Raw genomic sequence first — 14,493 nt, forward strand, 5'->3', positions numbered from 1 at the left:
CTTGATACTAATTCATAATAAAAAACCTTACTATTTGCAGATATTCCTCAAGAATTAATGTACCATGACAATATTGTAGAAAATCTACAGTTAGATAAAACATACATATAAGAAACCAGTGACATATTTTACATAACTGTTTGAACAACTAAACTGAAACCATCTAACAATCTGAAATTTACAGGAATACACTGTATGGGTTGTAGGATTGAGTTTTATCTTATTTTTTTTGTGTGTATTTGTTTTCTTTTTAATTCATTGTACACTGCTATGATCTTGTTACATAGCCAGGCAATATAACATTTAATAAACTATAACTGTACACTTAGACCAAAAGTCTTGATTAAGATCATGTGAAGCCAAACTCTCGTTTCAAAAGTCATGGTCCATTTCATTCTTGGTAACTAGCCATCTATGTCTCCTCCGCTTATGTCATGACTAGCAACCTAAAGTACACAGTTACATAAAAGTTGATATATGTCACTGGTTTGATGCCACTCAGGTTAACTGGCAGCAGTACCAATAACATACTTTTGCCATTAACAATGTGACATTTATGTACAAAGCCATATTGATTAATGGAACATCTGTATATCCATGTTAATGCCAACTTACAGAAAATTTATATGATTGGCTTTTTTTTTTTTTTTTTACTATATTCTTTCATCTTAATATCAGTATTTCTTTTAAACAACATTAAACTTTGCATCATGACTGGACGGTTTAGAAGCGCAATACTAATTATATATTGCTTCAAAAGGACGTTTATGCATTCACATTTGCCAAACGAATGGATACGCTATGTTGAAGCACCAGCTTATTTGCATACAGTGGTTTGATTTAAGCTGAGATACAAGAGCTTGCAATTTGTTTTTACAGCTAGGCACAATGAAAGAGTTTTTGCACAATGTTTTATAGCATTATTTGGATTTCTGGCTCCTTATATTAATGTTAATAGTAGGTAGAAAAGATTAAGATTAATATAAATTATTCAAAGATCAAATCACTGTTGTGCTATGACTTCTTTTATACTACAGTGATGTGAAATATTTTCCCCATATTATCACATATATGCAATCATATGAGAAAACAGAAGGCGAAAGACTTTCACAATCACTGTATATTTTATAATTGGGTGCAATTAGACATCTATGCAATATGCATAATATTGTAAAGGAAAGTAATTCTATTCGGCAAAGGAAAATTTAATTTCCTTTCCCTTACCTAATATTTTCTATACCTACTCGCCTAAGCCTTTTCTTCTCTTCCTTACTTAATCATTTTCACATCACTAATTGTATCTGATACCCTGGAATGACAATGTCATAACAGAACTCTGTAAGCCACATTAAGCCTGCAAATAGGTGGGAAAATGTGGGATACAAATGCAGTAAATAAATAAATAAATAAAATAATGACAAGGCACAGGTTTATTTTATAAAGTAGTCTAATTTTATATAGTGATTTTAATAATGCCAATGATGTCAACAGCATACTTTTAGCGCCATAGTTTGACTGAAGTCAGAATGAGATCAGTGCTGAATAAATCGAGTGGTATGTGCCCTAATGCTCAGTTATTATGTGATATGACCCCGTGTAAACCGCTTCACCCAGCAACATAGCAAGATTATAATCATACTGGACAACATGCAATCTTCATCCCTTCCGACCCTCAACTTATACCTCATTTGATCACTATATAACCTTGTATCTTATCAACCGACTAGGCAAGCGCCTCAGACGGTACTATGTAAGCCACATTGAGCCTGCAAATAGGTGGGAAAATGTGGGGTACAAATACAGTAAATAAATATGCTTTATGATATTAATTTAACATCTTGAAATGCAAGTATATTGTATATTACCTTCATCAAAATGGATGCATCTGTTCTTAGAATGCTGCCAAAGATGGTTAGTACTAGATATTTGTTTGAGTTGTGAATATGACTATTTTTTTAGGCTGAATTTTTTTTCAGATTAAATGTGGTTTAATTTATATAAGAAATGCATGCAATTAGGTTTTAGTGCAGCACTGTCATAATAAAAACAGGCATTGACAGATTTCAATGGGAATTAAACAACTCAGCACTACAGCACATTATAGAAGGAACCAGCTTGGTAGCATAATTATGTTAAGATACACTTAGGGCCTCTCTTCAAACCGTACTAGAGGTCCCTGGTATGGTAAATACTCACAAAGCCCATTTACTTTGAATGGGCTTCGTCTACATCTACATTCCCACGCAGCTTGATAAAAGAGGCCCTTAGTTATGTATTAAACATTTTTGCTGACACTGTATTCATTATACTAATGGTTTCTTTTATATACACAGTTTCTTTTTTTACAGTAGATCTATAATATTATCATAGTGTGTTAATTATGGATATCTGCAAGTAGTTGGTAGTTTGATGTTGATGTCATCTAATAAAGTCTGTGTGTGTGTATATCTATCTATCTATATCTATATATATGATGTTAAAAACCTCACTATAAATTAAATATTTTACATGAATTATATGCATGTATGGCTCCTGTTAAGCCCTTAAGTTTATATTATTACTTCATGCAGTGTAGATATACTTTTTAAAATTACTTTTGTGTGGTGTGGTACTTTAACCCCCCCCCCCCCCCCCAGTTTACTAAGCTACACTTAGTCAACAGGGAAAAGGAGGGGGGAGTAAGTTTGTTGGCATATTCTGTGTGCTCATTTTACTAAGCCGCACCGTAGGTAAGCTAACTTTTTAGCACATGCTAAAAATTAGCGTGTGCTAACGCTAAAGACATCCATAGAAATATATGGGTGTCTCTAGCATTAGCATACGCTAATTTTTAGCGCATGCTAAAAAGTTAGCATGCCTACAGCGCAGCTTAGTAAACAAGAACCTATGTTATTTATGAAGTTTTCTTTTGTTCTGTGTAGTGATTTATGTTTGTCTAAATATTTCACAGAATGGACTGTTACCTCTGATACAGGGCACAGGCCAAAACACAGCCACATTGGGTACGCCATACTGTGGTGATTGCTGTCTATAATCAAGTCCAACCATCTGTACCTTTGCTGATTGATGGGGACTACCTCTTCTTTTACCAAGACTAAAAAGGCCCATTTTCTCATCATTTGTAGGTGAAATTATTTACAGTAAAGTATACAAAACAAATCCTTTTCTGACAATCTCAGGGGTCCTTTCACAAAGGCGTGCTGAAAAATGGCTTGCGGTAGTGTACGCATGGGTTTTGGGCGCGTGCCAATCCATTTTTTTTTAGTGTGCCTGTACAAAAGGCCTTTTTAAAAACTTTTTGCCAAAAATGGACGTACAGCAAAATGAAAATTGTTGCGCGTCTATTTTGGGTCTGAGACCTTACCGCCAGACACTGACCTAGCAGTGAAGACTCAAGCGGTAACCGGGTGGTAATGACCTACGCGCACCAAATGCCACTTGGCGCGTGTCCATTATGCGAACCCGAAAATAAAAAAATATTTTTCAGACACACATATCAGATGCGCGCCAAAACTGAAATTATCGCAAGAGCCACACGGTAGTCGGGTGGTAACTCCATTTTGACGCATGTTGGTCGTGAGTAGATGCTTACGCGGCTTAGTAAAAGGACTCCTGAGTTTATTAGCTGACTTATATGGTATCAATAATGCTGCATGATATAATAAAAACTGCATTTCAAATATGCATTAAAAACAAACTGCTTTTTAAAACATCTCTGTTAATGTTTTAAATTTATTTTCTACGTAATAAACTAATTTTAAATTTTCCATGTAATAATTATAGGCAAAAAAGGAGTAAAGTGAAATTTCAAGCTAAAGACAAAAGTAAAACAAAAATAGTATTATATGAATTGTGTGTTCAAACAAAAGTTAAGTTAAAACAGAAGCAACATTTACTTTGATGTTAACACTGAACTTAAAATTTTACTTCCATTTAACTAAAGTAGTTCTCTGGTCCAGGGCAATCAAGCATCTAGCACATTCCCATAGAAAATAGTACTTGAACAAAAATTCAAGATGCACCACGCATTACCTATTCCATGGATCCTTGTTGCAGAAATAAGGTTCTCTTGTTTGAAAAACACACAGATGCTTACGTGATCACATGAAAGCTTCATTAGTTACGTTCTTCGAACAAATGGAGGTTTTGTGGCTAATGCCAATGACATCATTCTAATCTCAGTTGATATTCACATTAGCTGAACCACAATTTTCCACAGTTGGTACAGGTTGAAGACCATGACAAACCACTCTTTCCCAGGACCATATTTATTACCAGTTCACCGGAGATGGTTCCAAATATTTGAGGGCTCTGGCTGAGGGCATCCCTCTGCTGGGAACCTGGCTATGGGACATCAGAGGGTCCCCAAACTGGGATCCTGCAGTGATATTTCTTAAAATGTTCCTACTGACTTAGAAGTGAATTCAAGTAGCAGGCAACTAAAAATAAATGCTAATCTTTTACTGCAACAGAAGTGATGCCACATGCGGCCGCCTTTGCATTTACAAGATGAGTTAAGATTAATGCAGTAGTTCAGAAGGAATGGATCCTAAGGAGCTTAGCCGAGATTGGGTGGCAGAGCCGGTGGCGGAAGGCAGGGGATAGTGTTGGGCAGACTTATACGGTCTGTGCCAGAGTCGGTGGTGGGAGGCGGGACTGGTGGTTGGGAGGCGGGGATAGTGCTGGGCAGACTTATACAGTCTGTGCCAAAACCGGTGGTGGGAAGCGGGGCTGTTGGTGGGGATAGTGCTGGGCAGACTTATACGGTCTGTGCCAGAGCCAGTGGTGGGAGGCGGGACTGGTGGTTGGGAGGCGGGGATAGTGCAGGGCAGACTTATACAGTCTGTGCCAGAACCGGTGGTGGGGATAGGTCTGTGCCCTGAAAATGACAGATACAAATCAAGGTAAGGTATACACAAAAAGTAGCACATATGAGTTTATCTTGTTGGGCAGACTGGATGGACCATGCAGGTCTTTTTCTGCCGTCATCTACTATGTTCCAGGTTAACGCTGATATTTTGTGTACTATAATACCTGCTACCTCAGAAGGAACCAGAGTACACACAAAATCAGCACTAAACCAGAAGCAAATTGCTGCACTGTGATTACAGCTGTTACAGAGTGTAGTAGTTAAATAGACCAAACACTCTGAGATATGGGTACAGTAAGGGCCATAGCTAGATATCTGTGACTGCACAGGGCTTAAGAGAAGCTGGAGCACCAAAACTGCACCCTGTCCCTTGGCTTCTGTTGCAGACATCATGGACGTGGGTGGGGCAGAAGCGCAACAGAAGAATTTGGTGGCACGTCGCACAGGGCACATTTGCCACTTGCAATGTTCCTGGCTACAGATTCATGAGAGAGTTATCTAAAATTGTTATGTATACTGATAGTAATACATATACAGTATTTGTTCTAGCATTACAGGCAAAAACTCCAAAAAAAAAAAAAAAAAAAAAGCTGGAAAGGAAACAACACTCACAAAATCTGGTTCTATCATGTATTACAACAATCACAATCAAAAGAGGCAGCTAACAAAAAAAAACTAATTATCCTCCTAGTTTCATTGTGCTCAATTATTTTCCAAATGTTAAGCAGTGAAAACTCACATTGAAATCCAGAAGTGCATCCATCTGATTCTGTATGATGGGTACAGTTTTAAGTAGTTTTTCTGTGTTCATTGTTCTCATTACTCCATCAGCTCTGTATGCAAGCAAATTGTAATATAAATTTCATGAATGTGCTCTAACTTTTTTGTTTTTACTTAAAAAATGAGAACTACCATACTGAAAAGTTTTCACCAATGCTAAAAGCATTCTTCATGCTTACAACCAGATAGAAGTTCATAATACTTAAGCACTAACAAATTACTAAACCATAGAGGGGCCTTCGTTTTCAAATTTTATTGTAGTTTCCCAGAAAGGTGTTTTTGTTCTTGTAAATGTCTATTTTCTAATATACTTCCACCGTTCATGATGTATTGTAAGCCACATTGAGCCTGCAAATAGGTGGGAAAATGTGGGATACAAATGCAAATAAATAAATACACCAGTATAAGAAAGGTTTATTTTGTTGGGCAAAATCCAAAACAAAACAATTAAACAGATTAAATTCTCTATTTATTTACACCATTTTTATACCACATTCCCACCTTAAAGACAATCAATGCGGTTTATAACCAATTAAAGTAAAAACAGATCACATGCAACAAAATGAAAGCTAAAAACAGATAAAATATAATCATCCTTCTCCTAAAATACAACCAGCTCCCACCTCTCAATTACCCATCTACCGGAAAGAGGAAAGACTAATTTCTTCCTGATCTTTAGGCACCCTTGTTCCATTCAACTCCATTGGGAGGAACTCCACAACTCAGCACCCATCACTGAGAAAACATGAGCTCTAATGATTAGCTTCACACCTTCCAGAACATGGGTACCTGAGCCAAACAGTGCTGACTAAATCTCAAATTCTGCTTGTGCTGATACTACTCAAGTTTCCCCATCAGGTAATTAAATCCAACCCTTCTCAATGCCAGAAAACACCAAGCATACAATCTTTGATAGGGACTTTTGATTTACAGAAAGCTTGTAGCAAAAGGAGTGCAAGGTGTCCACCCTAGCAGCAACACTGGACCACCTGCAGTCAATCGGCAAGTCTTGAGGGCAGACCCATCTAAAAGCAATTTCAGCAATCCAACTAAGAAAATACTAGAGATTGCACTACTGTTCTAAATTAGTTTATATCAAAAAAGGAACACTATTTATTTATCCATTCTTATATCCCACAATTATCCAAAAACAAGTTTTGGTTCAATGTGGCTTACAATTTTCAGTTAGGAGAAGCTACAGGTATTTAGGGATTGCAATATTGAGAAATTATAGTATTTTTACATTTACAATTATAAATAGACTGTGTAGAACTTTGTATCACTTATGGTTATCCATAGAATTTCCTGAAAAAATAAGTTTTAAAATCTTTCCTGAAGGTATTTGGTGGTGCTTCTTACGGTATTGGAAATTGAGTTCCACCATTTAGAACCTAGGTAGACAAATCCAGCCATATAGATGGATTTGTAGGTTATGTTTTTAGAGTTGGGTAGTTAAGTACCCTCTGGTTTTTGGGCTTGCGGTTCTCGGTAATAGGTCAATCAAGTCTAGCAAATAATCAGGTGAAATTCCGAATAATATCTTGAAAATAGGAGTGGTAGCATTGAAAAACAGTCTAGCCTTGATTGGGAGCCAGTGTAACATTGCAAGCAATGGGGTTACTCTTTCGTATTTTGACTTTTTGAAAATCAGTCTTGCTGCCATGTTTTGTATGATCTGCAGTGATTTTAGTATGCTTTCCGTGCATCCCACATATGCTGTATTGCAATAATCTAGTTGGGACAATATCATCGGCTGTACTATTAGATGAAAAGATTGTCTGGGGAAGTACTCTCTGATCCTTCTTAGTTTCCATAGGGTTTTCAAACTCCTTGATATGACTGCTAAGATTTGCTTTTCAAGTGATAGATGTTTGTCAAAAATGATTCCTAGTGTTTTTAGTTGTGATTCGATTGGGTATGCTTTTTCGTCAATTCTGAAGTTTTGGTTGGACATGGGATTGTGTGAACCCAGAAAACTAGAAATTTGGTTTTGTCTCTGATTAGTTTAAGTTTGAAAGTTGTGGCCCAGTTTTTCATGAAAGTGTACATAAAACAACAAAAGACAAGTTGACAGAAGTGTAACTAACTTTGTGCAATTTCTGGTTTCCTGTTGATACTGATTGTTTATTATATCATGCAAGCAGAGTTGGGAGTTAGGTTATGAGTTACTAATGCTATTATAATTCCAACAGTATTAGTATGCTGACAATATGGGGAGTTACTGTATATCAGGCATAATAAACCATAACCATAATTGTTAATCCCAGGGCCAAAATCTAAGCATTGCAAAAAGACTCAATACAGAACAACCTCAGTCATAAGGAATAATAGTTAAAGAAGTAAAAGCTTGAAGATCAAGCTAATCAATGCTCAGCAGATGAAAAACAAAGGTGATATTAGGGGAAGATTTAGATGTGCAAGACCAAATCTTGGGCATCAAAAAAAGCTAACATTAATAATTTTGACGTTTATATAGCACACCTAGAGTTCCACAAGGTTCCATGCGTAAATCTAGGCGTATTCTATAACCACCACGTGCATAGATCAACTGGTTTAACAAGCTGTTAAGCGTTGTTAACAGATCTTAACAAGAAATGATGAGCACTAATTGGCAAAAATTAGAATTGTGTGTACATTAAGTGTATTCTGTAATATACTATGCCTGAGCCTTCAAAGGCCTCTCCGGTACTACGTAAGCCACATTGAGCCTACAAATAGGTGGGAAAATGTGGGATACAAATGTAACAAATAAAAAAAATAAAAATAAAAAATAATGTGCGCAGGGAAAAAGGGGCATGCTTATGGGTACGGAAATGGGCATTTAGTGGGTGTTCCAAAATCTACACGCATTGTTATAAAATATGGGCCAGTGCACGTAAATCTACATGCAGGGATTTACACCAGCTTTTCGATGGTGTAAATGGACATGCGTAGATTTAATCGCATGAACTATGCTTAAGCGTATTCTAAATATCACGCGTAGATGTACGCACGATATTTTGAACACGCTTAGGCATAATTGCCTAATGTGCGTTAACTTTATATGCCATATATAGAATTGGGCCCTTAATGTGAGAGGGGAATAATAATTAGAATTTATATTTTAGTTTTGCTTAGAGCTGCTTCAGAAACAAAATTACACAAGAATTACTCTGGTGTTCTATGCCCTATTTATTTTTTTCTTTTATAAAACTCTTCACTGTTGTCTTTATATGTAGCATACAACTTAACAGAACCTCCAGGCCAGTGAAGTTGGAGCACTAAACAAAAATAGGGAAGAAAAAAGAAAATACTACATAATACAGATATCTATATATATAAAAGGCAACCCCAACGTTCTATGAAGCCTCCAGCCGGAAGTGTGAAGCGCCAGAGATATCCGGTTTCCCCATGAGTGAAGGAAAACGGCACAGCACGAAATCCCTCTCTCTGTAACAGTGAAGGACTCAGAGGGGGGAGGGGAGAGAGACGCCCTCACTCTCTCGGTAATACAAACACAGCACAGCAGGAAACGTAACACTGAAGGACTGGACTCGGAGGGGGAGAGAGAGAGAGAGAGGGCAGAGGGCAGGGACACTCCCACATGCACACTCTGAAGAAAACCTTGCTAGCCCCCGTTTCATTTGCATCAGAAACGGGGCTTTTTTACTAGTGTTCAATAAATGGCTCAAAGCCTGATGGGCATAAGAGGATGGGGCAATATACGGAAACAAAGCTTTACTGTAAGACAGGCTACATCTTTCCGTGGCAGAAAAGAGGACCCTTGGTGACAAATTCAACTATAGGTTTCCAGGTATTTAAACTGGAAGGAGGGGAGTGACAAATGGATGCAGATGCATTCATGAAGTCACCCCCAGCAAAATATTTGATAGTAACAGGGAAGACAAAGTCAATAATATAACCATCTTAGCAATTCACTTATTAGCAACAAAGCAGAAAAGGAAAATAGGCAAAATACTATACAGAAGATGAATACATCAATTAAAAAGAGCTGGAAAGCAAAGGACTACAAATACTCGCAGTCTAAGTAAAAAAAAGTTCAGGATCTGCAAGCCATAATGTTAGAGGATGACCTGTATATGGTTGCTATCACAGACATGGTTCAATGATTCCCATCAACTGGATACAAGGTTTTTTGACATACACACACACACAAAAAAAAAAAAGAAATGCAATTTCTAATTGTGCAACATCCCACTCTTCCAGGTCTATACACTCTCCCTAAGATTCACAAAGGGTTGGATAAGACGCCTGGATGACCTACACTTTCTTCTAAAGGCTCTTTATTACAAACCTTATCAATATTTGTGGATTGTTTTTTTTAGACAAAGGGTACCATTAGCTCAATCCTACATAAAATACACTACACATTTTTTGAAAATCTTGAAATATTTGGAAGGTCCACAAATAGGTGATGGTCTACTGGTAACGTTAGATATCAAATCTTTATATACCTCAGTCCCACAAATTCAAGCATTGGATGTGATTTGGTCTGAATTAGAACTAAGAGAAAGACCTATGGAGATACCGTCCCAGTTTCTATTTGCCCTAGCAAAGACAGCATTAACTGAACATTTTTTTATTTTTCAGGATACTTTATGCCTACAGACATCTGGTACAGCTATTGGGTGCCACCTTTGCTCCTACTATAGCAAATCTTTTTATGACAAATTTTGAAGATATCATCATATAGATGCAAAATCAAAACCTGGCATCATTATATTGATACCACAAAAAGAAAGTATCCCACATGCAAAACAGGGATAAAATAATACTACAAATCAAATGAATTAAATTAAATTGAGCCATCGGTTGGAGAGAGTTTTTGCTACCAATCTTTTGATTTTCAGATGTGATTTTCTTATTGATCATTATTGAGTGACTATCGTATTGCAATGAATTTGTACCACTTTTTGCTTTTTGAAATCTTTTAAACAGTCTTTTTGGAGACATTTCTTTAGTTTTGCGATGTTTTCACTGATTTCACATTCCTACACACATGGAAATGGTGAACTCAAGGATGTATCTGGGCACCAAATATAAGAGCCTGAAATAGATGGCTCAGTGTTCTTGTTGCCTCAGTAAGCTTTAGATGCCGGGTGTGACATTGCTTAGATAACTGAGAGTCACCATTTTCTTCACATTAATTTAATTCATTTTGATTAGTAGTATTATTTCCTCACTGTTTTGCTTGTGGGATATTTTCTTTATGTTATATTTTGTGTATTCCATTATTGGTTGGTTTTTGTTTTTGAATCGTTATATTGATGACATCTTTATGTTATAGAATGGAGATTCACAACAATTAAATGATTTTGTTAATTGGTTAAACACCTGCAATTCGGCCATTCAATTTACATAAGATTTCTGAAAGACAATGATTCATTTTCTGGAAGTTGAGATTGTGCAGTTACAGGGTAAATCTTTGACATGAGTTTATAAGAAACCAACAGATTGCAATACATTGTTGCAATACCCGAGTTGTCATCCTCTTTCTCTTAAAAACAGTTTACCATTTTCACAATGTCTAAGGTTTCAGAAAATCTGTACTGAAAACTCAGATTATAGAATTCAAGCTAAGGATCTCATAGATGATTCAAGTAAATGAGGATATCCAACCTCACTGTCTTCACCATTTCGCTCAGGGCAGCTGGTCGGTGGAGGAGTCCACATGGTCCATCAGTTGTCTGGAGCTGCGGGCAGTGAGGCTAGCCTTTCTAGTGTTTCACAAGATCTTAGAAGGCCGAGCGGTATGGGTCATGTCGGACAATACGACAGCGGTGGCTTACATCAATCGTCAGGGCGGTACAAGGAGCAGGCCCTTGTCGGTCGAGGCCGCTGTCCTTCTGGCTTGGGCAGAGATTCATCTTCTTCTGTTATCAGTGGCCCATATCGCCAGTCTGGACATTGTACGCGCGGATTTTCTCAGTTGGCACACGCTAGATCCCGCGGAATGGGAGTTGGCGACGGAAGTGTTTCAGCAGATTTGCAGCAAGTGGGGCACTCCGGAGATAGATCTCATGGCACCCCGTTCCAACTCCAAAGTGGTGCGATTCTTCAGCAGAAGACAGGAACGCGGATCAGAGGGGGTAGATGCTCTCTCTCTTTCGTGGCTGCAATCGACGCTTCTATATGTGTTTCCCCCCTGGCCTTTCATTGGTCGGGTGCTTCAGCGGATTCGTCTTCACCCGGGACTACTGATTCTTGGCTGGATTGGCCGCGGCATCCGTGGTATGCGGATTTGAGACAACTTCTGGTAGAGTCTCTGTTCCAGCTTCTGCTTCTTCCGGGGATTCTGCATCAAGGGCCAGTGGCTATGGAAGATCCTTGCCACTTTGGTCTTACGGCTTGGCTCCTTGAGAGGGCTAATTATTCACAAGAACTGGGACATAATGCGAAGTCATCCTATTTTTAGTGATCACAAATTAAGGATTGCCTTTTCAAGAGGTTGTAATTTGAAGGAATTTTTTTGAGTCCAGCTGCCTTACCAACATTGAATGAAAGAATAATTCCTCCAGACAAAAGAGGTCATTACAAATGCGGAGATTGCCAATTTTGTTTTTTTATGCTTGAGGGCTCTAGTTTTGCCAATTGCAGTTATAACTCTTTATACCAATTACAAACTAGGACAAATTGCCACTCTGATTTTGTTGTATATGCCCTAAAGTGCACTTGTAATCAAATGTATGTGGGCAAAACAACAAGAAAGCTTTCAGTGCGCTTAGGTGAACACAAATCATGTATCACTCACAATAAACTGGGAGCTCCATTGACAGCACACTGCACGACTTTTAAACATTCATTTGAAATGTTTTGTGATTCAACAAGTACAATACAATATGAGAGGTGGTGATAGAAATTTGCAATTGCTTCAGTTAGAACAACACTGGATTCATAAATTAAGAACATTGGAACTGGAAGGTCTAAATATTTCAACTGAAGGATGGCATTTTTTCTGAAACCTCAATGACATAGGGTTCTCTTATAGGTCAGTAAAATAGCTTGAAGCATGATTGGTTGATTATTGGCCAGCGTCTGGGCTTAGATAAACAACATACTTCTCTTCATTGTATATTTTGAAAGCAGCTTGAGCAACAAAATAACTGTAATGTTAGTCTGTTTCCCTGGATTTGTTCGTCTGTAAAGTGCATATTTTAATGGTCACTATTTTTCCATAGAGCACAGCACAAGCACACCAATTCCCCTGAAGAAGCCTTATGGTGAAAAAGAAAGCCCGTTGGGATTTACTGAGAAGTGTTGGAAATAATTGACCAAGACAAATGTGATTAAGTACTGGACATTTAGTGTGCTCTACCAATTTTATAAAAAAAAAAACAGAAAAAATGATTTAATCACATCTCATTAGGTAGGATATGGAGGTTTTTTGACTGATTATGTGAAAGTCTGTTGAGACCATAACTTTCTATTATAGATAAAAGTCTGCAGACAATTTATGAAGTCTTTTCCTCCTTTTTCAAAAATGTAAATTTATTATCTTGTTAAACACATTTTTCATTAAATTAAGTCTTAAACTCAGATACACTTCCATAACACTTCATCTCCTGAAGTAGGATGGGGCAAAGAAATATGCAGCTGAGTGAAAAACTAGATTACTTCATCCACAAATGATATCTTATAAATAACTTGTCCTATGGGGATATCTTTTATATCTAAATTTTCCATGATGCGTTGAGCAAAGGGCTCCTTAACTAAAACAAACAGAAGCAGGGAGAGACGGCACCCATATTGTCCCTCTCACCAGCTGAAATATAGAACTATACCCCCCACCGACTGTAATGCATGCTGCAGGGTTAGAATATAAACACAGTCAACCAATTGTAAAACCCCTCACCTATCCCAAATCTACACAAAACTGCAAACATGAACAATGTGCCCAATGAAATGCCTTTTTGGCGCCTACTGCTACCAGCATAGCTGGGATCTTCCCAGATTGCACTGTCCACAATATATGGAGGATTCTTTCGACACTGTCCATTGTCTGTTGCCCCGTCATGTCTGCTACCCCGTCACAAACCCAGCCTGATCTGGATTAATTACAGTTGGAAGCCAGTGAGCTAACCAATTTATCAACAACTTAGCTAGTATCTTTAAATCTACAATAATTAGAGAGATGGGTCGATAAGATGCGCACACAGTAGTATCCCTGTCAGGATTACAAAGAATTGTAATACCAGCACTGTTACTTTGTGAAGAGATACTGCACCCAGTTCTCAGATCTTATAGAAGGCATTGCAAAAGCCATTCAATCCAGATTTACCTGCTGGAAGGCCTTTAATAACTGTTTCCACCTCAGCAGGTGAGACATCGGCTTCCACAGCCTGTATAGCCTTCCTAGAGGAATTAAATAGATCAACTTCTTGGAGATAATTGATTATGTCCTCCTCTTTTACGGCCAAAGATCAGAAGCAAATACAGGTGCTAGAGGCAAATAGCACCATAATAGTGCCTGTGTTTGCTCCTGAGTGATGATCAGAGCCGGTGAGCACGTGTAATAACGCGCTTGCCAGCTCTGAACACTAATTGAATGCAAACAAGGGTCTCCTGCATTCATCCCTCATGATCAGCGGGCAGGGTATCAAACAAGGGCATTGCTACCGCTGCAAATCTTGCTGGCGTTAGGGTTTGAAAGTGAGGGAGGAATGAAGAACACCCACTGAAGAGGTTTGACTGGTCCGGGATTTTCTCCCAGACCTGTCAAACCTAAGCCCCCCCCCCCCCCCCCCCAAAGCACAAAAACCCTGGTGGTCCACTGGGACCGCTAGCTCCCCCCCCTCCCACATTGAACAAAGATGTCCAGTGAGACAGTTATCTATCCGCACCTC

General features: G+C 38.1%; 1 protein-coding gene across 7 annotated transcripts in view; it reads right to left on the reverse strand.

The window, feature by feature from the left end:
* PICALM (phosphatidylinositol binding clathrin assembly protein) overlaps positions 1-14,493 on the reverse strand; it is a 224,713-nt gene that overhangs the window by 136,442 nt on the left and 73,778 nt on the right. For all 7 annotated transcript variants that reach the window (XM_030200139.1, XM_030200142.1, XM_030200141.1 and 4 more), the window contains exon 5: positions 5,610-5,703. In XM_030200139.1, coding sequence (XP_030055999.1) covers positions 5,610-5,703 — 94 coding nt within the window. The remainder of the gene's footprint in view (positions 1-5,609; positions 5,704-14,493) is intronic.

This window comes from Microcaecilia unicolor, chromosome 4, assembly GCF_901765095.1.
Source record: "Microcaecilia unicolor chromosome 4, aMicUni1.1, whole genome shotgun sequence".
Classification (NCBI taxonomy): domain Eukaryota; kingdom Metazoa; phylum Chordata; class Amphibia; order Gymnophiona; family Siphonopidae; genus Microcaecilia; species Microcaecilia unicolor.